General features: G+C 35.1%; 1 protein-coding gene across 1 annotated transcript in view; it reads left to right on the forward strand.

Annotated features, from left to right (window-relative positions):
* NCAPG (non-SMC condensin I complex subunit G) overlaps positions 1-25,442 on the forward strand; it is a 46,177-nt gene that overhangs the window by 6,248 nt on the left and 14,487 nt on the right. The window contains exons 7-14 of the mRNA XM_069593766.1: positions 55-204; positions 5,014-5,154; positions 5,713-5,836; positions 9,006-9,095; positions 9,415-9,594; positions 14,648-14,758; positions 16,964-17,083; positions 23,300-23,527. Of these exons, the coding sequence (XP_069449867.1) occupies positions 55-204; positions 5,014-5,154; positions 5,713-5,836; positions 9,006-9,095; positions 9,415-9,594; positions 14,648-14,758; positions 16,964-17,083; positions 23,300-23,527 (1,144 nt within the window). The remainder of the gene's footprint in view (positions 1-54; positions 205-5,013; positions 5,155-5,712; positions 5,837-9,005; positions 9,096-9,414; positions 9,595-14,647; positions 14,759-16,963; positions 17,084-23,299; positions 23,528-25,442) is intronic.

Raw genomic sequence — 25,442 nt, forward strand, 5'->3', positions numbered from 1 at the left:
TCAGATTTTTACTGGATATTAAGATATCTTTTATTCTTTGCTTTTTAAATGAAGGAAATTGATTCCAGCAGATACATTAACTCCTGAATTTGCTTTGTATTGGCGTGTCCTTTGTGAACATTTGAAATCAAAAGGAGAAGAAGGTGAAGAATTTTTAGAGCAGATTTTGCCAGAGCCTGTAGTATATGCAGAGTATTTACTGAGGTAAAATTTTTTCCTTTGCTTTGGACTGTGCTTGTGTTGTATTTGTGTTGTGTGTTAACTTTCTAGCTCCCTCCCTCAGAGCCATGCTTGATTAAGAATAAGTTAAAATCCAGGTTTTTGGACAGTCAAGGAAAAATAGGTATGCACACTGAGACTTTCTAGAGAATACCCTGTGCTGCTCAGTATACTAAAAGACCAAAGTCAGTATGTTTTGGGACATTTTCTTAAAATTGTTCGGACATGATGATGAACATTTTTTGTAACGTTGATAATGGTGTGCTTCCTTTTGAAATTTGTTGGCAAACTGTTTCTAACTGCCAGGTAGTAAATATATTTAGTAAATATTTCTGTGGGCCATACTGTCTCTCTCGCAGTGACTCAGTTTGCTGTGGCTCTGCAAAAGCAGCCACAAAATACATTATGAATAGATCTGGCTGTTTTCTGATAAAACTTTCATTAACTTTTATGGACACTAAAATTTGAATTTCATGTAATTTTCACATGTACATATTTTTACTTATGTATTTATATGTATGTCATTTAAAGATGTAAAAATCTTAGCTTTCATGCTGTACAAAAACAAGGAACAGACTGGATCTGGTGCATGGGCAAGCAATGGTTTTCCAATTGACTGGGTGGATCCCTGTGGCCGGTTTTAGTATTTATTAAAATTGTTACTGTTTGGCTTTTTGTTTGTTAAAAAGCTTTTTCAAAATATCTTTTATTTATTTGAATTGCCCTGATTTCTACTTAGATCACTTTACAATTATACAAGTAAAACATGAATGCATTGTCAAAAATTCAAATACAGAAGTACATAGAATAAATGTTTCCTCTTATCTCCTAATTCCTCAATCTCCATAGAGTTGATATCTAAACATTTTGGGGCATACAGTTCCAAACCCTCTTTCTCTGCATTTAGAGACACACATTAAATGCATAATTTTGAAACTATAACACAGACTATACATATTTTTGCTTTTTTTTCAATCGCTGATACATGAGATCATTATATATTGGTACATACAAGTCTATCACAGTTTTAACAGCATGTCACTTCATAGTATGGTGGTAATATTTAATTTGCTCTTCTCTTGATGGTTGATGGACATTTAGGATGTTCTCAGTTTTCACTGATAAAGGTGTCTTAAACTTTCTTTACATTTTTATGTTTGTTTGGGATTTTGTAGAGTTGATTCCAAGAGGTGGAATTGCTGGGCCAAAGGTTATATATATATATTTTTTATGGATATTGGTGTGTAGATTTTTTAACTTCATGATTTTGGTGCCCCTTTTTGTTTGACTGGACCTTGTGGGGATCTTAGTTCCCCAACCAGGGAGTGGACCTGTGCCCCTACAGTGGAAGCGGAGAGTCTTAACCATTGGACCACCAGGAAGTCCTGGTTTAGATGCATTTTTTTAAAAAAAGCTTTTCATACAATATGAATTATGGGCATGAATTCTTTTTTTTGGAAATATAGAATTATGCTTTTGCTTGTGAAAGTGAAAGTGTTAGTCATTCAGTCCTCTCTGACTGTTTGCAACCCCATGAACTGGAACCCACCAGGCTCCTCTGTCCATGGAATTCTCCAGGCCAGAATACTGGAATAGGTAGCCATTCCTTTCTCCAGGGGATCTTCTAGACCCAGGGATCGAACTCAGGTCTTCCACATCACAGGCAGATTCTTTACCATTTGAGCCACCAGGAAAGCTTTTGCTTATAGTGGCTCCACATATAAGTTAGAGAGCAAAGCTAAGAATGTGTTTGAGTTTTGTATGCAAAACATTGAACTTAAAAATATCTCAAATGTGAGCCAATATGGAGACTTAGAGCTTGAGGTCATAGTAACACGAGAAATGTGGGAATCTACTTAGAGTTTTAATGATAACTACCTCAGGCTTTAATTGGAATATTCATTATAATGCAGTTTGGGCCATGTTGAAATGTTCCAAAAAGAAATGATTTTTTTTTTAAACTTTTTATTTCGTATGGATGGTGAAGGACAGGGCAAGCCTGGTGTGCTGCAGTCCATGGGGTGGCAAAGAGTCAGACACAACGAACAACTGAACAACAACAAATAGCCGATTAACAATGTTGTGATAGCTCAGGTGAACAGCAAAGGGCCAAAAGGAATAGGTTTTTGATGCAGTGTTTAATAACACATGTTTACACAAAAGTAATAAATGCTCATAGATTGAGAAAATACAAGAAAGTATGAGGTTATGTTAAATATTTAACAAAGAGAAAACATCTCCTGAAAGACTGCTTCACAGATTAATTCTTGTGAAGAGTTCAGTTCTTCTGACTTTGAGAGAACAGTGATTTTTATATATCCTTTGTTGCTTTGTAAGTTTTTAATTAATTTACTTGAATTGTTTTTTCACTTATGAAAAGATTTAAAGATTATATTTAATTATTGAAATAATACTTAAACAGGATGATTTTCTTTTTAGAGCAATGTCATTAGATAGGAATAGTTTTCTCAGGAACAGAAGCAAAATGAGATGGAAAAATTGGTTCTTGATAATCTCAAATTTTCAGGCATTTTATAACATTTTGTAACAGGAAGAGTCAGTGACTCTAATGGGAGTCACTAATAGGAAACAATTGCTAATAGGAAGCAATTTCCTGTTAATTGAGGTGTTCACATAAAGAGAAATTGGGGATGTTAAATGAGGCTTATTAAATTTGAGTAAGGAAAAGGCACACATACAGTTTTCAGAAAGCTTAAATATAAATTCTTAGAGAATTTTAAAAAAGACTTTCTTGAGTGGTCTCTTCATTATAATGATTACCTGTAAAAATGGTTGAGAATAGATGATTTCATGGTAATTAAAATTGCTGGGTCTATTTTAAGTTCTATTTATGCAGTTCAGGATTTTGTAATTACTAATGAAATAACTACTCTGAATTTATTTTTGCCGATACCCAAAGTCTTAATGCTATGCTGAAGCTGGGATGGAAAAGTAGGGAGGGATCCAAAGTTGAGTGAAGGTTTTTTAGCTTGTCAGAAATCAGCAACTCTACTGATTTATAGATTTTGATAATTATCAGTTTTGTAGATTTTGCTTAGTTTCCTGCCAGATTCCAAAAGGTGGCTGGTACGTTTGAAGTTCCTAATATTGATGTAGATTGAGGAGCGTTTATTTACTCTTGGCTGTCGTTTTATGAGTCATTTCATTTATTCATCATGTAGAATTCTGCAGTATCTATAACTTGATTTCTGTTGACAGTTTAAAATGACACATTTTTCATCTATATTGTTGTTGTTCAGTTGTTTCTGACTCTTTGCGGCCCAATGAACTGCAGCCCACCAGGCTTCCTGTCCTTCACCATCTTCTGGCACTTGCTCAAACTCAGGTCCATTGAGTCTGTGATGCCATCCAACTGTATTGTCCTCTGTCGTCCCCTTCTCCTGCCTTCAGTCTTTCCCAGCATCAGGGTCTTTTCTAATGAGTCATTTCATAAATTCTTGTGTAAGTTTAAACTCATAATCTATTTAAACTCTTTCTTTATTTTGCTTTTAAATAGCTTTTTTTGTTCCACAGGAAAAAAAAAGAACTTCTGGTAAGCTCTTGAATGTTATCTAGGTGTGGGTTGTAAATGACTAATTTAGGCAGTGATAGTAAAAAATTAAAGGGATTCCCTGGTGGCTCAGTGGTTAAGAATCTGCCTGCTAATGCAGAAGCCGCAGGAGATGCGGATTTAATCCCTGGGTCAGGAAGTCCTTGGAGGAGGAAATGGCAACCCACTCCAGTATTCTTGCTGGGAAAATCCCGTGGACAGAGGAACCTGGCAGGCTACAGTCCATAGGGTCACAAAGTCAGAAACCACTGAGCAACTGAGCACACACAGACACACACACACACAGTAAAAGTAAAAGTGTGGTTGACAGTGCTTGCTTGGTAGCAATTATCCTAGAATAAGAACAGTATAGTGATTAATAGGACCCTAAGCAAGGACTGTAGCCCACCAGGCTCCTCTGTCCATGGAATTCTCCAGTCAAGAATACTGGAGTGGATAGCTATTTCCCTCTCTAGGGGATATTCCTGACCCAGGGATCCAACCCAGGTCTCCAGCATTATAGGCAGATTCTTTACCATCTGAACCACCAGGAAAGCCCTTAAGCAAGGTAATACAAATTCACAAAGCTATCTGTTTTTTTCTAATTTTTTTAAAAGGTCATTGTTACTCTTTACGACCCCATAGACTATATAGTCCATGGAATTCTCCAGGCCAAAATTCTGGAGTGGGTAGCCTTTCCCTTCTCCAGGGGATCTTCCCAACCCAGGGATTGAACCCAGGTTTCCCGCATTGCAGGCAGATTCTTTACTGGCTGAGCCACAAGGGAAGCCCTCATGGGTAACGATGCAATTTTTATTTATACTATTATTCTTTTAAACAAAATAATGATTAAGGATGATGAGGGAAGACAGGCTCTTTCTGAATAATTGTATTTTTGGAGAATAGATTTAGAACTTTATAATTGAGAATACTAGTGATGTTGAAGTAATTAGTTATATTAAGAGATATAAATATGTACCTTTTGAAAATTTCCCATAGGAAATGTGTATTTTTAATGAAAATATATTTCCAAGTTCTTTTGAATCAAGCCATTAAGTTCATGAAAGTTCATGACAATAACACAGAATTTAGTTTCTAAATCTCATTAGTATCACATGGTATAAAATGTCCATATATAAATCTTGGGACTGATAAGGGCATAAAATGACCCTTTTCTCACTTAATGGGGAGCTGTTCAATGTTTTGTAACAAATTCTACATTTTATTAATTGTGCTTGTTTTAGTTATATTCAAAGCATTCCAGTTGTTAATGAAGAACAGAGAGGTGATTTTTCCTATATTGGCAATTTGATGACAAAAGAATTCATAGGTCAACAATTGATTCTAATTATCAAGTCTTTGGATACCAATGAAGAAGGAGGAAGGTACATTTAAATTAAATGTTCTAACTTGCTCTCCTAATAGTCTTTGTTAAAATACAGTCATTACCATATGATTAAATGTATTTAACCTAGGTCTCTAAAGTATTATATAAAGGTTTTTCTTTCCTCTTATGTATATAATACATATATGGAGTATGTAAGCGAAAATACGCACCGTCTCTGTTTCTCTTCTCTGTTACATGTATATGGAAATATGAGTTTCTAATTCAGTTTCATCAGAATAAACAATAAAGTTGCAGGTTTTTGCTTACAATTTTCTGTTGGTATTATTAGTCCTCTCTATAATAAATATGGTATAAATTATTTGAATCACTTATGGTATTTTGTCATTTCATCATGTTGATTTATGAAAGATTATTAGGGTCATTTATAAATATTTTTTTTTCAGAATGTGAATTTTTGGCTTAAAGTCTGTACATATATTTTTGTACCTATAGAGATAAATATAAAAAAGAAGGCAAATTAAGTCTGCAGAATAGGTTAAAATATAATGTGTTTCTCTTTTTGTATTGAAATTAAAATAGTTCTTCTTGAATTTAGGAAACGATTGCTGAGTATCTTACAGGAGATTCTTACTCTACCTACTGTCCCAATATCCCTAGTTTCTTTTCTTGTTGAGAGACTGCTCCACATCATTATAGATGATAATAAGAGAATACAAATTGTAAGTAATTTTCTTCATTGTTGATAGAAATAAAAGATTTTGGTCAATAACACTGAATGTTAATTGTCTTTTCAGTGCTTTTGGCTTTGTCTTTAATTGCTTTTGTTTTAGTTTTGTCTCTTTGTGTAGCTTTTGAACTTCTTAAAACCCAGTCTCTCTCACACACACATTTTATTTTTTTATTTTTTATTTTTTTTTTTAATTTTTAGTTTTTTATTTTTTAAATTTTAAAATCTTTAATTCTTACATGCATTCCCAAACATGAACCCCCCTCCCACCTCCCTCCCCAGAACATCTTTCTGGGTCATCCCCATGCACCAGCCCCAAGCATGCTGCATCCTGCGTCAGACATAGACTGGCGATTCAATTCACATGATAGTATACATGTTAGAATGTCATTCTCCCAAATCATCCCACCCTCTCCCTCTCCCTCTGAGTCCAAAAGTCCATTATACACATCTGTGTCTCTTTCCCTGTCTTGCATACAGGTCATCATTGCCATCTTCCTAAATTCCATATATATGTGTTAGTATACTGTATTGGTGTTTTTCTTTCTGGCTTACTTCACTCTGTATAATCGGCTCCAGTTTCATCCATCTCATCAGAACTGATTCAAATGAATTCTTTTTAACGGCTGAGTAATACTCCATTGTGTATATGTACCACAGCTTTCTTATCCATTCATCTGCTGATGGACATCTAGGTTGTTTCCATGTCCTGGCTATTATAAACAGTGCTGCGATGAACATTGGGGTACATGTGTCTCTTTCAATTCTGGTTTCCTCGGTGTGTATGCCCAGAAGTGGGATTGCTGGGTCATGAGGTAGTTCTATTTGCAATTTTTTAAGGAATCTCCACACTCTTCTCCATAGTGGCTGTACTAGTTTGCATTCCCACCAACAGTGTAGGAGGGTTCCCTTTTCTCCACACCCTCTCTAGCATTTATTGCTTGCAGATTTTTGGATCGCAGCCATTCTGACTGGTGTGAAGTGGTACCTCATTGTGGTTTTGATTTGCATTTCTCTAATAATGAGTGATGTTGAGCATCTTTTCATGTGTTTGTTAGCCATCCGTATGTCTTCTTTGGAGAAATGTCTATTTAGTTCTTTGGCCCATTTTTTGATTGGGTCGTTTATTTTTCTGGAGTTGAGCTGCAGAAGTTGCTTGTATATTTTTGAGATTAGTTGTTTGTCAGTTGCTTCATTTGCTATTATTTTCTCCCATTCAGATGGCTGTCTTTTCACCTTGCTTATATTTTCCTTTGTTGTGCAGAAGCTTTTAATTTTAATTAGATCCCATTTGTTTATTTTTGCTTTTATTTCCAGAATTCTGGGAGGTGGATCATAGAGGATCCTGCTGTCACACACACATTTTAAAAAATATTTCTTTTCTTCTCTTACTGTGCCTATCATTGTGTTGATTCAGTTTGAAATGGAGCAGTTTAGGGAAGGCATGGCATAGGCAGTGGTTGCTAGGTTTGAGAGCCTGCTGAATTTATACATTTGTGTTGTTCAGTGGCCAAGTTGTTTCTGACTCTTTGTGACCCCATGGACTGCATGCAGCACACCAGGCTTCCTTGTCCCTCACCACCTCCCAGAGTTTGCCCAACTCTGGACATCCAACCATCTCATCCTCTGTTGCCCTCTTCTTCTGTCTTCAATCTTTACCAGCATCAGGGTCTTTTCCAATGAGACAATTCTTCCTGTCAGGTGGCCAAAGTATTGGAACTTCAGCTTCAGCATCAGTCCTTCCAATATATATTCTGGACTGATTTCATTTAGGATGGACTGGTTTGATCTCCTTGCTTTCCAAGGGACTCTCAAGAGTCTTTTCCAGCACCGCAGTTTGAAAGCATCAATTCTTCGGCTCGCTGCCGTCTTTATTGTCCAGCTCTTACATCCATACATGACTATTGGAAAAACGATAGCTTCAGCTTTGTGGACCTTTGTTGGCAAAGTGATGTCTTTGCTTTTTAACATACTGTCTAGGTTTTCATGGCTTTCCTGCCAAGTAGTTGTCTTCTAATTTCATGGCTATAGTCACCATCCCCTGTGATTTTAGAGACCAAGAAAGGGAAATCTGTCACTGCTTCCACCTTTTCCCTTTCTATTAGCCATGAAGTGATGGGACCAGATGCCATGATCTTGTTTTTCTTAATGTTGAGTTTTAAGCCGGCTTTCACTCTCCTCCTTCACCCTCATTAAGAGGCTCTTAAGTTCCTCTTCACTTTGGGTTCATTTCCCATTGGACACTTTCTGAATTTGTGACTTTACGCAAATTATGTAATTTAGAATTTTTATTTGTTTGCAAAATAAGAATAACAATATTTATTTTTTATTGTTCCATGAAATAATTTTCATAAAGTGCTTGGTAAATAAGTATCTTTATTTTTGGTAAAGTGCTTGGTAAATAAGTATCTTTTTTTTTTTTTTAGATAAATAAAAGATTTTTTTTTAAATTATATTACTATTTTCAAGTACTGTCATTTTTCTCTAGGGTATTCTAAAAAACAGACTTGTATCATTGATTTTTGTAAAATTGTAAATCACAAGTTACTTCAAAGGTTGTCTTTTCTAGCCCTTCCTTATACAGATAATATATAAATTCCTTCTACAACATTGACAATTAGTGGTTATACAGGACCTGTTTAATGTACCTTCATTAGGGATGCAACTTTTTCCTGAATCTGACAACTCCAGTGCCTAGTGTCTCTGAAAGGAAAGTGTTTAGTTTGCTGCCATTCTGCCTTGTGCACCGAAAGGAAGAATTAAAGAGTATTCTTAATTTCTGTGTTCCACTCCCATTGTAGCTTAATAAGAGAGGGAGTTGAGGATTAGAGGCAGAAAATTTTAGTTTTATGGTACCTAAGATTACAGGCTTTTTTCATTTTTTTCCTGTTTCTAAGCACTGTATGAAAGAGAATTTATCTTCAGTGTCTATATGCCTATTTACCTTCCCATAATATTAAGAGTTTTTAGTCAGATGTATTGTTTGGTCACTTTTTTCTAAAATTGTCTAGGAAATAGAATGTGTACCATTTTTGCTTATATGTTTTACTCTGTTTTTCAAAAGATTGTGGATACTGTTTGAAGTTTTGTGTAACAAGTGAATGTCATTTTCTGTTGTATAACATATATTAAAACATTTATTCTGAATTATAACTTATCAGGTTACAGAAATTATCTCAGAGATTCGGGCACCCATTGTTACTGTTGGTGTTAATAATGATCCAGCTGATGCAAGAAAGAAAGAGCTTAAGGTAACTCTCTTCTAAATTAAAGAAATGCTTGACTAGAATGTAGGTGTGCAAGTCTTTTATTTCTTGTACATTTTCAAAATTTCTCTCACAAAGTTAAATTATAGATTAACTATTAAACTGTAAGAGTGTCAAAATGTTCTCAGATTATGTGAGTTGAAAGATTTTCCAGTCTGTTTCAGGAAGACTACAACTTTTTCTATATGTGCCTGACTAATTAAACTTGTAGATGGTTGAGATGTTAATAATACTGTTTAGTTTGCTACAGATTTTGTATTAATTGTTTTTGTTTGGTGTTTATACAATTTATATCTTTTCTTAGATGGCTGAAATAAAAGTTAAACTTATTGAGGCAAAAGACTCTTTGGAAAATTGCATTACCTTACAGGATTTTCATCGAGCATCAGAATTAAAAGAAGAAATAAAAGCATTAGAGGATGCCAAAATAAACCTATTGAAAGAGACAGAGCAACATGAAATGAAGGAAGTCCAGATAGAGAAGGTATAGGTAACTTTTTACAGTAAATTTCAGCTGCTATTAATCATCATAATTCAACCTTGTTTGCCTAATTCAGTTGCCAGAATATATTCCCTTTGGAGGGATTTTTAACAGTACCATGAAATAATATGAAAATTATATTTTTCTGCCAGTTCCTTTCTGTTTTGGACTTCAGAAAGCTTTAATGAACTTTAAATATTATAGCTAGGACTTTATTTGATTTGCTCCCTTGTCATGCTAATCCCTAGGATCTAAAGTGACTTCACTTTCACTTTTCACTTTCATGCATTGGAGAAGGAAATGGTAACCCACTCCAGTGTTCTTGCCTGGGGAATCCCAGGGATGGGGGAGCCTGGTGGGCTGCTGTCTGTGGGGTTGCGCAGAGTCGGACACGACTGAAATGACTTAGCAGCAGCAGCAGGATCCAGAGTCTTTCTTGCTTGCCAAGGAAAATTACCTTCCAGTGGTTTCCTTCTCTTTGTTTTTTGTTTTATTTTGTCTTAAATGATTTAGAAAAGGAAAATGTGTTTTCCTTATTTGAAAGTGGAAGACTCATGATCTTTCCAGTGCTAGGAGAAGAATGTCTATAGTTACACATGTAACTATAGAATGTCTACTGTTACACATATGTTTTAAAGTTTAATTACTCTTTGGTTTTAGAAAAAGCTAAGTCACTTTGTTATCTTAAATGAGATACTATATAAACTAGGTAACTAATAAAAACCTGCTGTATAGCATGGGCAACTCTTCTCAGTACTCTGTAATGGTCTCTGATTATTCTCATGAAGAGAAAGCTGGATGGAGAAGAGTTTACTGTACAGGGGAGTTTTGTGAGTTATATGATTGAGTTCTGTAGCCATAGACTTCCTTGCTCTAATACCCCACCTTCCCAATGGATATGCCTGAATTGTATTTTCATAGTTAGTAGCTATTTCTTTTGTTTGACAAATTCAGTGGGCTTTTAAATTTGAGGAGAAAATTTAAAGCAAAAATTGAAAATGGAAACTGAAAAAATGATATAAACTGCAGATCTGAATTAGAGAAATTTTAACTAAGGTGATCTGTCATGATTAATATTATCTGTTTAACTTTACTTGATTTGACTGTTTATGTGTTCATTTGTCCTATCTAAGGGTTATGAATCTGTTACAGTATAATCATAGAATAGTGTAATAAATGCTATAGCCAGGTAAGGGTAGGAGAGGCATCTAAACCACATAGTGTGGTGTTGACTTCGCTAGAAGAATAATGTTTAACTTGAGATTTGAAAAATAATTTTTAAGCTAGTAGTTACAGGATTCTTTTGTGTGTGTGTCGGAGCGGGGGAGATATTCATGAGTGTGAATTCATTTGATTCTCACTGTGACCTAGTGGAATTAGTACAATTATCCTAATTTTATAGAAGGCAAGTAACTTGCCTAAAGTTATATAGATAGTAAATGGTGGAGGCAGGATTCAGACCCAGGCATGTGGATTTTGTTGTGCTTTTACTGAACTCTGTGTCATCTTTCTGCAATGAGTTGTTAGAGAAATGTTATAGGCAGATGGAGTGACATGTGTGAAGGCCTAGAAGTTAAAGAGTGCCTGTTATGTTAAAAAAAACTTAAGGTCCATGTGACTATAGAATTGACGGGAAGAGGTGAAAGATAAACCTGGGGGAAAAATTTTAAGGGCCAATTCATGTAAGGCCTTGTATAAGCAATCTTTTAAAAATTGTGCCTTACCCTAAGATCATGTTGTTGTTCTGTCGCTAAATTGTATCCAACTCTTTGTAACCCCATGGATTGCAGCATGCCAGGCTTCCCTGTCCTTCACTATGTCCTAGAGTTTCCTCAAACTCAGTCCATTGAGTTGGTGATGCCATCCAACCATCTCATCCTCTCTCATCCCCTTCTCTTCCTGCCTTCAATCTTTCCCAGCATGAGTCTTTTCCAGTGAGTCGGCTTTGCACATCAGGTGGCCAAATATTGGATCTTCAGCTTCAGCATCAGTCCTTCCAAAGAAGTCCTTCCATATTCAGGGTTGATTTCCTTTATGATTGACTGGTTTGATCTCCTTGCAGTCCAAAGGACTCTCAAGAGTCTTCTCCAGCACCACAGTTTGAAAGCATCAATTCTTCAGTGCTCTGCCTTCTTTATGGTCCAACTCTCACATCCATACATAACTATTGGAAAAACCATAGCTTTGACTAGGTGGACCTTATTGATTTGGCAAAGTGATGTCTGCTTTTTAATACACTGTGTAGGTTGTTCATAGCTTTTCTTCCAAGGAGCAAGTGTCTTTTAATTTCATGACTGCAGTCACTATTCGCAGTGATTTTGGAGTCCAAGAAAATAGAAGTCTGTCACTGTTTCCATTTTCCCCCCATCTATTTGCCATGAAGCGATGAGATGGGATGCCATGATCTTTGCTTTTTGAATATTGAGTTTTAAGCCAGCTTTTTCATTCTCTTTCACCTTCATCAAGAGGCTTTTGAGTTCCTCTTCACTTTCTGCCATTAGGGTGGTATCGTGTATATCTGAGGTTGTTGATATTTCTTCTGGCAGTCTTGATTCCAGCTTGTGCTTCATCTGGCCCAGTATTTCAAAATATGTACTCTGCGTAGAAGTTAAATAAGCAGGGTGACAATATACAGCCTAGATGTACTCCTTCCCCAATTTTGAATCAGTTCGTTGTTCCATGTCTGGTTGTAACTATTGCTTCATGACCATACAGGTTTCTCAGGAGGTAGGTAAGGTGGTCTGGTATTCCCATCTCTCTAAGAATTTTCCAGACTTTGTTATACTCCACACAGTCAAAGGTTTTAGCGTAGTCAGATAAGCAGAAGTAGGTGTTTTTCCAGAATTCTCTTGCTTTTTCTGTGATCCAGTGGATAATGGCCATTTGATCTCTGATTCTTCTGCCTTTTCTAGATCCAGCTTGTACATCTGGAAGTTCTTGCTTCATGTACTGTTGAAGGTTATCTTGAAGGATTTTGAGCATTACCTTGCTACCTTATGAAATGAGCACAGTTGTGCGGTAGTTTGAGCATTCTTTGGCAATGCCCTTCTTTGGGATTGGAATGAAAACTGACCTTTTCCAGTTCTGTGGCCACTGCTGAGTTTTCCTGATTTGCTAACATTGGTGCAGCACTTTAACAGTGTCATCTTTTAGGATTTTAAATAGGTCAGCTGAAATTCCATCACCTCCACTAGCTTTCCTCGTAGTAATGCTTCCTAAGGCCCACTTGACTTCACACTCCAGGATGTTTGGCTCTAGGTGAGTGACCACACCATTGTGGTTATCCCAGTCATTAAGACCTTTTTTATATAGTTCTGTTTATTCTTGCCACCTCTTCTTAATCTCTTCTGCTTCTGTTATGTCCTTGCCAATTCTGTCCTTTATTGTACCCATCTTTGCATGAAATGTTCCCTTGAATCTCCAGTTTTCTTGAAGAGATCTCTAGTGTTTTCTGTCCTTTTGTTCTGTTTCTTTGCATTGTTCACTGAACAAGGCTCTTTTATTTCTCCTTGCTATTCTTTGGAACTCTGCATTCAGTTGGTTATGTCTTTCCCTTTCTTTGCCTTTCGCTTCTCTTCTTTTCTCAGCTATTTGTAAGGCCGCCTCAGACAACCGGTTTGCCTTGTTGCTTTTCTTCTCCTTTGGGATGGTTTTCATCACTGCCTTCTGTACAGTGTTAACAAACGTCCACCTATAGTTCTTTAGACACTCTGTATCAGATCTAACCCCTTGAATCTACTTGTCACTTCCACTGTGTAATCATAAGGCGTTTGATTTGGGTCATACCTGAATGGCCTAGTGGTTTCCCCTACTTTCTTTAAGTGAAGTCTGAATTTTGCAGTAAGGAGTTTATGATCTGAGCCACAGTCAGCTCCCCTGGTCTTGTTTTTGCTGACTGTAGAGCTTCTCCATCTTCAGCTGCAATGAATACAATCAATCTGATTTTGGTATCAACCATCTGATGATGTCTATATGTAGAGTTGTCTCTTGTGTTTTTGAAAGAGGGTGTTTACTATGATAGTGCGTTCTCTTGGAAAAACTCTTCGCCTTTTCCCTGCTTCATTTTCTAGTCAAAGGCCAAACTTGCCTGTTACTCCAGGTATGTCTTGACTTCCTACTTTTGCATTCCCATCCCCTATGAAGAAAAGGACATCTTTTTTTGGTGTTCATTCTAGAACGTCTTGTAGGTCTTCATAGAACCATTCGACTTAAGCTTCTTCAACGTTAGTGGTTAGGGCATAGCCTTGGATTACTTGGAAACAAACCAAGATCATGCTGTCATTTTTGAGATTGCACCCAAGTACTGCATTTCAGATTCTTTTGTTGACTATGAGGGCTTCTCCATTTCTTCTGAGGGAGTCTTGTCCACAGTAGTAGATACAATGGTCATCTGAATTAAATTCACCCATTCCTGTCCATTTTAGCTCAGTGATTCTTAAAATGTCGATGTTTACTCTTGGCATCTGTTTGACCATGTTGACCTTTTAAAGATCATGGTGTAGAACTAAAAATGAGATTTATGTCTTATGAGGATCACTGTTACTCAGGAAATTAATTTCATGCAGACACAGTAGTTTGAAGACTTAGAGTAATGTAGGATTGAGATGATTGTGATCTGAACATGATGATGGGGGATATGGAAAGAAGTTCTGGATTTGAAACATGTTTTGGAAATAGTAACAGGGAGAACAGTAAGTCAGGAGTGTACCCTAGGTCTTTTGGTTTGGATGCCTGGGTAGATGGCAGCAGTATTGATGGATGTTGGACAGGAGGAAGGATTTGGGTAATAATTAGTTCCCTTTTGGCCATTTTGAGTTTAAAAAGCCTGTTGGACGTATAAGAGGAAATGTCATATGGCAGTTTTCTATATGAATATGAAACTTTAGAAAACAGTTGAACTAGCTCATAAATGGTAAATTATGTGAATGGTTAAAGTTGTTCAGGGAATGTGTATAGAGACAACATGTCTTAGACAAAAAAAACTATGAAAGTAAATATTTGAGAGGTGGGCAGACTATATTCTTACTAACGCAGAATATCTTGTGTTTTGTTTTAGAATGATGCTGAAACCCTACAGAAGTGTCTTATTTTATGCTATGAACTATTGAAGCAGATGTCCACTTCAACAGGTATAGGTGCAACCATGGATGGCATCATTGAATCTTTGGTATGTTGAAAGAAATAATGTAGTAGCTACTTTATATTGTGAGAATTAAGATAATACATGTAAAGGACCTGGTATATAAGTTATAATTATTCTTTTAGAAAGTTTAAAAAAATTATTTTATACTGGTAAGAGATGCAGAATATCTTCATTTTTTGAATAGTAAGAGGAATACTGAGATACAATTGTAATATTTAAAGTACCAGAATCTTACTGTGTAGAAAGACTGAGAAAGTTACATTGTAAGCCTTGTGAAAGGAATTTGTTTATTACTGCATATTTAAGAGACTTTTTACTAAAGTAACCCTTCATAGGTAATCTCCATTTTACTCAGGAGAGGGATATAAATTCTGCAAGCCCTAGAACAACATTGTCTGATAGAAATATAATGCAAACCACCTGTTAACTTTAACTTTTCTAGTGGCTGCATTTAAAAATTAAAAAGAAACATGTGAAATTAATTTTAATTTATTTAACTCAGTATACCCCAAATATTATAATTTCATCAGTTAGTCAACATAAAAATTATGTTCTTTTCTTCATACTAAGTCTTAAAGCACATCTCAATCTGGACAAATCAAATTTCAAATATTCAGTAGCCACATGTGGTTAATGGTGACGGTATTAGACATGCAGCCTTAGAGTATTTTTTTAATATCGCTGCTTATCCAAAGCAAATTTTAAATGTATCCAAGCTCTTCCAGGATTTTCCCCAAGGTTTTTTCACTTGGGATTAGTGAGAAACAGCCAACAATTGTGATCTAAAATCTAGTTCCTTGGATTGTCATGAGTTTGTCAATATAGTAAAGAAATCCGATTATTATTTACAACAGTCCAGAGCTGATTAAAACTAGATCTATTAAATCTCTAGAATTTAGTTTTAATTTTAAGGAAGAAGATGTCTCTAGTGAAAAGTGGTATTTTAAAATTCTGCTGTGTGCTTTATGTCTGGTTCTGTTGCAGGAGAATGATAAATTATGATATAATTAACTACACAATTAAAACAGCAATTACAAAGACATATATATGTGGGAAAACACATACAATAGTGAGGAAATAAAGAATACAAAATTGAATGGTCATAATGATTTTAAATATATAAAAGTAATCTGTCTAAAGATTCCAGACCTTTAGAATAAGGTATTTAGATATAGGAGTAATAATATTTTAATGGAATTACTGTGCTTTAAAAATGAAAGTGAATAAATATTAATAATTTTATAATAAATATAAATAATATTGTTTATTATAGTGTATTGTGTACTATACACTCAGTATTGAGGATAGAGTATACATGATTTACAAAACACATGTAGACTGCCCTTGGTAGATCTTTTGGTCAAGTGAGAGGGGACATGAATCAAATAAACAAGTGAAAGCTTATGCCATTGATAATTGCTATGAAGAAAAGCTTTATGGTCATATGTTAACTTAAGATAATGAGTTTCATCTGTTCATGGAGGGTGATCTTGAGGTGACATTTGAGTGGGCATATTAAATATGTGAAAAAGGAAGGGAAGAATGGTATAGATTTACTCTTGTGAATACTGTAGCCACCAGCAACATGTGGATATTAAAAACCTATGACTATTAAAAACTATTGTAAATATATATATATATTTATAAATGTAAAAATACATTGGGTTTCAAAGACTTAGTACAAACAACATGTTATATCACTTTTTTATAAAATTTTTTTGAAACCACAGCTAAAAATATTATCTCGATTTTTAAATATTGATTACATGTATTGATAATATTTTATTTTGGAATAAAATGTAATGTGGCTATTAGAAAATTTAAAATGACATATGTGACTTGCATTATGTCCCTAGTGGATAGCACCAATTGGGAGACATTGAAATCAGATCAATTGAATAAACAAGAGCAAGGGATAGTGTGGTATGAGATGGTACTGGGAAAGACTACACAATATGGAGATGTATCTTCTCTTTGAGCACTGGGAAGCCACTGAGTCAGTGTGGGGAGGTGGAGGGAATATAAGGACTGTATTTTGCTCTGACTGTATTCTTATGTTTTAACAATTTACTTTTTTGAGTTAATAGACTATATATGGAAATGCAGATCTATGAGGAAAAAATAGATCTATGAGGTCTTACAGAAATTTTCATTTTGACCACCTTTTTAATATACTGTTTTAAATTTCTTCCTCTAGTCAAAATTATTTTAATTTCTAATTCATTTTAGATTCTTCCTGGAATAATAAATGTTCATCCTGTAGTAAGAAATTTGGCTGTATTGTGTTTGGGATGCTGTGGACTGCAGAATCAGGATTTTGCAAGTAAACACTTTGTATTACTACTGCAGGTAAGATTTATCATGTGATTAAAATCATGATTATACTTACTGAAATAAATACTCAATATGTCTGAATGTGTTAGTATTATAAGTTTAATCTATTCCATGGCTTATTGATGTTGATGATGATGGATGACTTTTCGGAACTCAGTTTTTAATCTTTTGATTTTTCTATTATTAAAATTTTTTTGTAGAAGATGAAATTCAATTATTTAAGGTTATTTTAAAATTAATCGTATAGCAAATTATATTGAGTGCATATACTATGCCCTGCATTATTCTAACTTAGGAAAAAATAAAATAGGTAATGAAAAACACAAGATAAACGTTGCAGAGGAAATACACTGTGGAAAATAGACAGTAAATAGTATGTCAGATGGAGAAAAAGCAGAGGAAGGAAATCAAGACTGGGAATAGGGAGTGGGAGCAGTTTGATCGAGAAAGACCTCACTAATAAGTCGAAATTTGGGCCATTACCAGAGAGGAGTGAGAATGAACCATGTAGATCTGGGTTAAGAAGTTTCCAAAGAGAGGGAAGAGCAGCGGGGGGGCCCTGCAGTAGGATTTTGCTTTACATGTTCAAGGAGCAGGACCTCATATGGCTAGGGCAGACCGAACAAAGGGAAGAATAGTAGAAAAAAGAGTTTGTAGGTAGCTGACATCCATGTCTTTAGGGATGTCTAGTCTATAAAGATGTAGCTTCACAGTGAATGAGATGGGAAGGAACTGGAAGATTTTGAGTAGAGAATTGTTATGCTCTGACTGGGTATAGTGTTAGTTTGACCATGGATTGGCAAATATTTTCTATAAAGGTCTAGAGAGTAAATATTGTAGACTTCGCAGGGCTTATGGTCTGTCTGAACTCTTGCCCTGCTGTAGTGGTTGAAAACATCCATAGATGAGATATATTATTAGGTGTAGTTGTAGATCAATAAAACTTACACTTATGGAATTTGAAATTTAAATTTCATATAATTTTAGCACATAATGAGATATTAGTTTTTAACCATTTAAAAATGTACAATTTTATTCTTGACTTAGAGTCTGTTTAAAAGCAGGCAGCAAACTGGATTTGGTCCATGAGTCATAGTTTGCAGATCCCTAGTAGTAATTACAGGGATATAAGTGTGGAAGCACGGGTACTCATAAGGTATTGTAATAATCCTGGAAAGAGATATTGATGACCTGGACCAGTGTTATGATTTTTGGGGTCATGAGAAGTGATGGTAGTTTAAGTCTGAAGGACGATGTCTGTAGAATTTGCTGATGAATCTGATGTGTCATGTGAGAAAAAGAAGTGGAAGGAAACAGGAATTTGGCCAGAATAGATGGAAAGGGAGTTACCCTTTCCTGTGATAAGGAAAACAGAATAACAGGTTTTATGGCAGGTAAGTGAGACAAGGAGTTCAATTTTAGACATGGTAAGTTTGAAATTGGAGGTACAGTTCAGTTCAGTCACTCAGTCGTGTCCGACTCTTTGCGACCCCATGAATCACAGCATGCCAGGCCTCCCTGTCCATCACATACAAGTGGGTGTGTATTGGATAGACATTTGGATGTGGGTTTGGAGCTAGTAGACAGGCCTAGACTGAGCACATGGATCTGGGAGTCTTTATTCTATAATAGTATCTGATGCCTAGAGTTTGGATGTTACCTGACAAATGCATGTAGTTTGAGAAGAGATCTCAACTTTGTAGTTCCCTAGGGCTCAGGCAACATTTAAGGTAAGGGAGATGAGGAGGAACCAGTTAAGACCAAGGTGAAGTAGATAGTTAGGGAAGAGTGTGATGTCCTAGAAAGCAAGTGAAGATGATATTTTAATGAGGCCAAGATGACCCAACTGTCTAATGCTTGTGACAGGTTGGTATAAGACTTCATGGTTGACCATTTTTGGCAAGTGAGGCAGTGTTTGGTGACTTTCATGAAAGTAGTTTGTGTGAAGGTCAAAGTCTATTGGAGTGATCCAAAGAGAGAATTATTGAGTAGAGGATTTTTATCTCCAATCCTTCTGGGAGAAGGATTGGAGATAGCCAGTGTAGACTATTCTTTCAAGATTATACTTTGTTAGGAGTAACAGAAATGGAGGGGTAGCAAGAGAGGAAATGGGGTAAAAAAAAGTTTTTTTGGTTTGAATTTTTTTTAAGATGGAGAAAATTAAAGCCTGTTTACCCTAATGAGAATGACCCACATGAAACAAAAAAAGTGAAAATAGAGGGAAGAGAGGGTGCTCAGCTGCTTGAGTGCTATTGAGTAGACAAGAGGGGATTAAGTCTAGTGTATTAGTGGAATGTATTTGACTTTTTAGCTCCTTTGGACATCTGTTTTTAACATTTGGTCCTAGCTTTACTGGAAAATATACTTCCTCCATCTCTTGTCAAATGTAGTGGGATAAAAAAGCAGCAAGGAATTTTTGATCTTGGGGGAAATTCAGCTATTGATTGGGTTGAGTCTTTTAAAATAATCTTCCTGAAAGATTATGTCACATGTTATTTTCAACTATTGATTGAGTTGAGTCTTTTAAAATAATCTTCCTAAAAGATATCTCACATGTTATTTTCAAGTTAACACGAAAAGTGCTCCCATTTTCCTGTTGGCAAGCAATTTGCACAAAAATACCTTGCAGCTTTTTTATTCCACTACATTTGACAATACCAAGTGCTACATGAATGACACTGTCCTTTTGTGACAGTGTGGGGAGATGGAGGGAAGTGTATTTTCCAAGTAAAGCTAGGCCCAAATGAAACTTCCTTTAATGTTGCATATGATATTGCTAAGAAAAAGAAAGCATACAGTTAGGGAAGACATGGGTAAGTCGTGTGTTCTGGAAATGATCAAACTGTTTGTGACTTGTATCAAAGGAAAACAATTTTAAACCATACTTTTTTTTTTTAAAAGATCTCAGAAATTTCAGTGTTTGGTTATAATTTCCTTTTTTGGAGTACTTCGCATCTAATCAGTTCATTTAATGTACAAGGATTAAATTCCTAATGTTGTTTTGTTTATATTTATCAGCCCATGCTTGTTATCAGAGTAAAATTTTTATTATGTGAGATTCTTTTGGAAACTTGGAATGTCACGTATTATCTTTAAAATGGTGTATAGTTTTTTTTCAAACTGGAGGAAAGATTTTGTACTTTGTCCAGATGAATCATTTATAGCACTTAGCCATATATTTGGTTTTGCTCCAAGATGTAGAATAAATCTCCCATTACTATTTAAATCAGCAGGTATTGGCGTCAGTGATTCTACTAGTAATTCTAAAAGGAGTCCCATCTACTATTGTGAATTTTATTGGCTTTATAGATACCCAGGAAATAAAATCCTACATTTTCAAAGAGATTTTGCTAAGAAATTAAACAAGTAAGTTCTCGACTTCAGTTTCTTGGCTTTGTAGAGGAAGGGTAGTGAAGTGTAGATTGACCCCTGCTGCTAAGTCATTTCAGTTCAGTTCAGTTCAGTTGCTCAGTTGTGTCCAGCTCTTTGCGACCCCATGAATCGCAGCACGCCAGGCCTCCCTGTCCATCACCAACTCCCGGAATCACTCAGACTCAGGTCCATCGAGTCAGTGATGCCATCCAGCCATTTCATCCTCTGTCGTCCCCTTCTCCTCCTGCCCCCAATCCCTCCCAGCATCAGAGTCTTTTCCAATGAGTCAACTCTTCGCATGAGGTGGCCAAAGTACTGGAGTTTCAGCTTTAGCATCATTATTTCCAAAGAAATCCCATTTCAGTCATGTCCAACTCTGTGCGACCCCATAGACGGCAGCCCACCAGGCTCCCCTGTCCCTGGGATTCCCAGGCAAGAACACTGGAGTGGGTTGCCATTTCCTTCTCCAGTGCAGGAAAGTGAAAAAGTGAAAGTGAAGTCGCTCAGTTGTGTCCGACTCTTCATGACCCCATGGATTGCAGCCCACCAGGCTCCTCCGTCCGTGAGATTTTCCAGGCAAGAGTACTGGAGTGGGGTGCCATTGCCTTCTCCGAGATTGACCCCTAGTCATTACTTTTTTTTTTAAGTGGAAGAAAAATCTTACTAGAACATTTGATAGTGAAGGATTCATTTATGTCTAGCTTACTAAGTACAGTGCTTTCTGACTCTAAAAATGAGGTAAAACATTTATCAAGATGCCCTATATACCATTATGAGTACTTCTGAAAATTTACAAGTTGTTTTCAAATTGGAATGCTGATAGAGGAGATTAAAGTTAGACAATTATATAAAATTTCTAGTACTGCAGCAAAAAAAAAAAAAAAGCCTAGAACTCATTCCAAAGGTATAGTCATGCACTTTCAAATTTGAAATGTGAATTTTGATCTTTTTAAATTTTGTTAATATAACATGAACAATATAGAGAAGGAAATGGAAACCCAGCTGTAGTATTCTTGCCTGGAGAATACCATGGACAGAAGAGCCTAAGGGGCTACAGTCCATGGGGTCACAAGGAGTAGGGCACAATTGAGTGACTAACACAGTGTGACAACAACATGAATAATAAGTGTTTTGGTCATCTTAGAAGAAATGTAATATGAATTTAATGCTTAAGAGTGTCCTGGAGCATTAGGAAGTTATTTAATACTAAACTTATCCCCCATTTGACAGAGCTATAGGAGTGTTGTTTTCTCCTGTATAATTTTCTGTGAAAAGAATTGCCAAAAGCAAGTTCATGTGAAAAATAAATGAATGTTCCCTATCAAGACCATTTCATAATTTTACCTTAATATCAAATCAAAATACTTAATAGTAGCCTTGTCGTGGAATTAAAATTGACCTTTTTTTTTAACTTTTAACTTTGATCTCTGAACTTTTTTCAGGGACTGGCTATTAATGTTTGTCTGAAAAATAACAATATAATTTTTTGTACATTAAAAATGTGAGCGATACCAGATACAAATGCAGTAAAATAAATTGTATATGGAATTTTGCCTCTGTTTTGAATGTTATTCTGGGGTGGACTTTTATTAGATCTTCAAAAGGATTTGCAATCAAAAGAATTTAACCACAGCAGATTCAGTTGTTTATTAAGGTATTTTCAGAGCTATCATTGGAAGATTTTAGATTAAGGGGAAAGAGCTATATTTTGGGAAAGTAAGAAATCGTTTTTTTTTTTAATCAAGTTTGACTAGCAGAAACTGATTTAAGAAATATATCCACACTTGTTAGAAAGGCAGAAGAGGGAAATTACTTAATTTTAAAATCTTTCTTTAAAAAATATCCAATTTAGAGAGCTATTGCTAGCCAGTAAAGGACTGAAAAGGGCAAGGAAAGCCAAGATGCTGTTGAGAGAGTAGTGTGTTTAAAATTTGTAGAGGATGGTCATGACAGTACATTCTTAGAAATAAGCATTTGGATTTGGCAAATTTGCAAGTCTTGACATAAGAAAATGTAATAGATGTATCTTGAAATTAAGTTTTGTAATTCTGAGCCATTTTTCTCAATTCATTTATTTGACAAACCTGCTGGTGATATATTTTTTTTTTTTTCATTCTATGGGCTAAGCTGTATAGCTTATCAATCAATCAAGCATATCAATGACCAAAATTTAAGTACATTAGAGAACATACCAATAGTAAATTTCTTCATAGTAGAAATATTCAACTCTATTTTTTTCATGGCTTTTAAATTTAGTTTATAGGAATTCAGTTTTCTTAACTTAAGATACTCATACAAACTGCTGGGTTTTGTGATTTACTTCCTTCCAGTTCGATGAAAATTAATTGATGATTAATGAAATCTGAATTTATCGCACTAATAAGAAAAAAAAGTTATCTTTAATGAAGCTTCATAGCTTAGAGGAATACTGATGTTCCAGTAAATGCTTTTCATTAGTTAGGATGTAATACTTTTGTCTTTATAAATGGCCCTAAACAATTACAATATAATAGAACAGTTTTTCTAGATCTTAAAAACATAATAAAATCATAGTTGAACATATACTCGTTGAACATATACTCATACACATTTTTATATATAAAAGGAACAAATAATTCTGCTTGATTCTAGTTCAGGAAATTTTTACTGACGAACTTTTTCTGAAAGAAATGTAACTCTTTTAAGTGTCATGGTATAAATAACAATAACTTTAGAATAAATTTTAATTAAGTTTTTAAAAATATTATATGTAGACACTGTTGTTGAAATTAGACTAAGATATATGTTAATTTTATGTTGTGTGAACAGAATGAAAGTGTACCTCATTTATTTTTGGTGGGGGATGTTGTTTCAATTTAGGTTTTGCAAATTGATGATGTGACAATAAAAATAAGTGCTTTAAAGGCAATCTTTGATCAACTGATGACATTTGGATTTGAACCATTTAAAACTAAAAAAATCAAAGCTACTCAGAAGGAAGGTGCAGAAGTAAATTCCAATGAAGAGCAAGAGTCAAAAGAATCTGAAGAAGAGACAGCTATAGCCAAGAATGTTCTGAAACTACTTTCTGATTTCTTAGATAGTGAGGTAAGAAATAATCATGGCCCTGTTAGTGTGCAAGGTCATTTTTAGCATGTATATGTTTATGTTCTTTTTAGTTTTTTAAGCTGAAGTTTAAACTTGGCTGGCATTTTTAAAATTTTTGCCTTTTGAATATCATAATTCTTTCACTTGGAATATACCTAATTTCCCACTATCAAATTACATGTTTAGAGAATTGAAGTGTAAACAAAAATGAAATGACTATTGGGAGGTTGTTGTTTTTCATCTTTTTTCTCTGTCTTATGGTCTATGACTTACAAATTTCTTACCCAGGAGTTTTTGTTTTTGTTTTTTCTACTATGTCATGGGGATTTTAGTTCCTCGACCAGGAATTGAACTCCACCCCCTGCACTGAAAACACGGAGTCTTAACCACTGGACTGCCAGGGAGGCCCTCCCAAAGAGTCTTAAGAAATAATTTAAAATAATCTTATATTGAGTGGGTACAAGTTCTAAGATATGGTATGGGCTTAGATCTCTTTCCTTAAGGTACTCATTAACTACATTTTTAAAGCATCTATAAACATTTAAATTATAAAATTTTTAATTTTTATTGAGATGAAATTGATATAGAGTAACAATTTTAGAGTGAACAATTAATTGACAGTTAGTGTAGTGCAACCACTGCCTCTAATTTTTAAAACATTTTTATATCCCCAAAGATTAAGTAGTTGCTCCCAGTGTCTCCTCCTAACAGCCTGTAACAACCATCAATTTGCATTTTGTCTCTATGGATATAACTCTTCTGGATATTTCCTATAAATGGAATCATAGAATATGTGACTTCCTGTCTACTTTCTTTCACTTAGCTTTTTTTCAGGATTTATCTATGTTGTGACTTGTGTCACAAGCCTTCTTATGGCAGAATAATATCCTGTTTTATGTGTATACCACAATTTGCTTAGCCATTCATCCACTGAAGGATATTTGGACTGTTTCCACCTTTGGTTGTTGTGAATAGTGCTGCTATGAAGATATGTATGGCTGAGTAGCTATTTTCAGTTCTTTTGAGTATATTTCTGGAAGTAGGGTTACCAGGTCATATATTAATTCTTCTTTGCTGTTTTAGGATTTTGCTTCTGCTCCTCATCCCAACTAATTGCTTAATATATCCTCAACCTTTCTTTCGCTTTAAAGTTAGAACATTTATGTTCTCTCAGCGAATTTTAGTAATATTATAGTGTTATCATTTGCCACCATATTTTATATTTGGTCTTGAGAACTTATTTATCTTTTTTTTTTAAAGGTATAATAGAACTTCTTATAGCTGAAAATACACCCTTTTACCAGCCTCTCTATATTTGCCCCCACCCACCAATCTGTGGTAACTACTATTCATTCTACTGTTTCTCTGAGTTTAACTTTTTGAAAGATTTCTACATATAAGTGATACCAAGAAAGTATTTATTGGGCTGTTTCACTTAGTATATTGTCCTCGGGGTCTAGTCCTGTTGTTGCAAATTGTAGGATTTCCTTCCTTTTTTATGGCTGAATAATATTGTACTATATATCTCACATCTTCTCTGTTCATTCACTAATGGACACATAAGTTGTTTCCATATCTTAGCTCTTGTAAATAATGCTACAGTGAACATGGGAGTGCAGATATGTCTTCAAGAGTCTCTTTTCATTTCCTTTGGATGTACACCCCAAAATGGGATTGCTGAATCATGTAGTACTTGTGTTTTTACTGTTTTGAAGAATTTCATTCTACTTTTCATAATGACTACACCAGTTTACATTCCCACCAAGACTGTGCTTAGGTTCTTTTTTCTTCACATCCTTGCCAAATGTCTTTTTGATAAAACCATTTTAACAGTGTGAGGTGATATCTCATTGTGGTGGGGTTTTTTTTTTTTTCCCTTAAATTCTTTTTAGGTTTTTGCATTTTGGTTTTTATT

This window comes from Ovis canadensis, chromosome 6, assembly GCF_042477335.2.
Source record: "Ovis canadensis isolate MfBH-ARS-UI-01 breed Bighorn chromosome 6, ARS-UI_OviCan_v2, whole genome shotgun sequence".
NCBI classification, from domain to species: domain Eukaryota; kingdom Metazoa; phylum Chordata; class Mammalia; order Artiodactyla; family Bovidae; genus Ovis; species Ovis canadensis.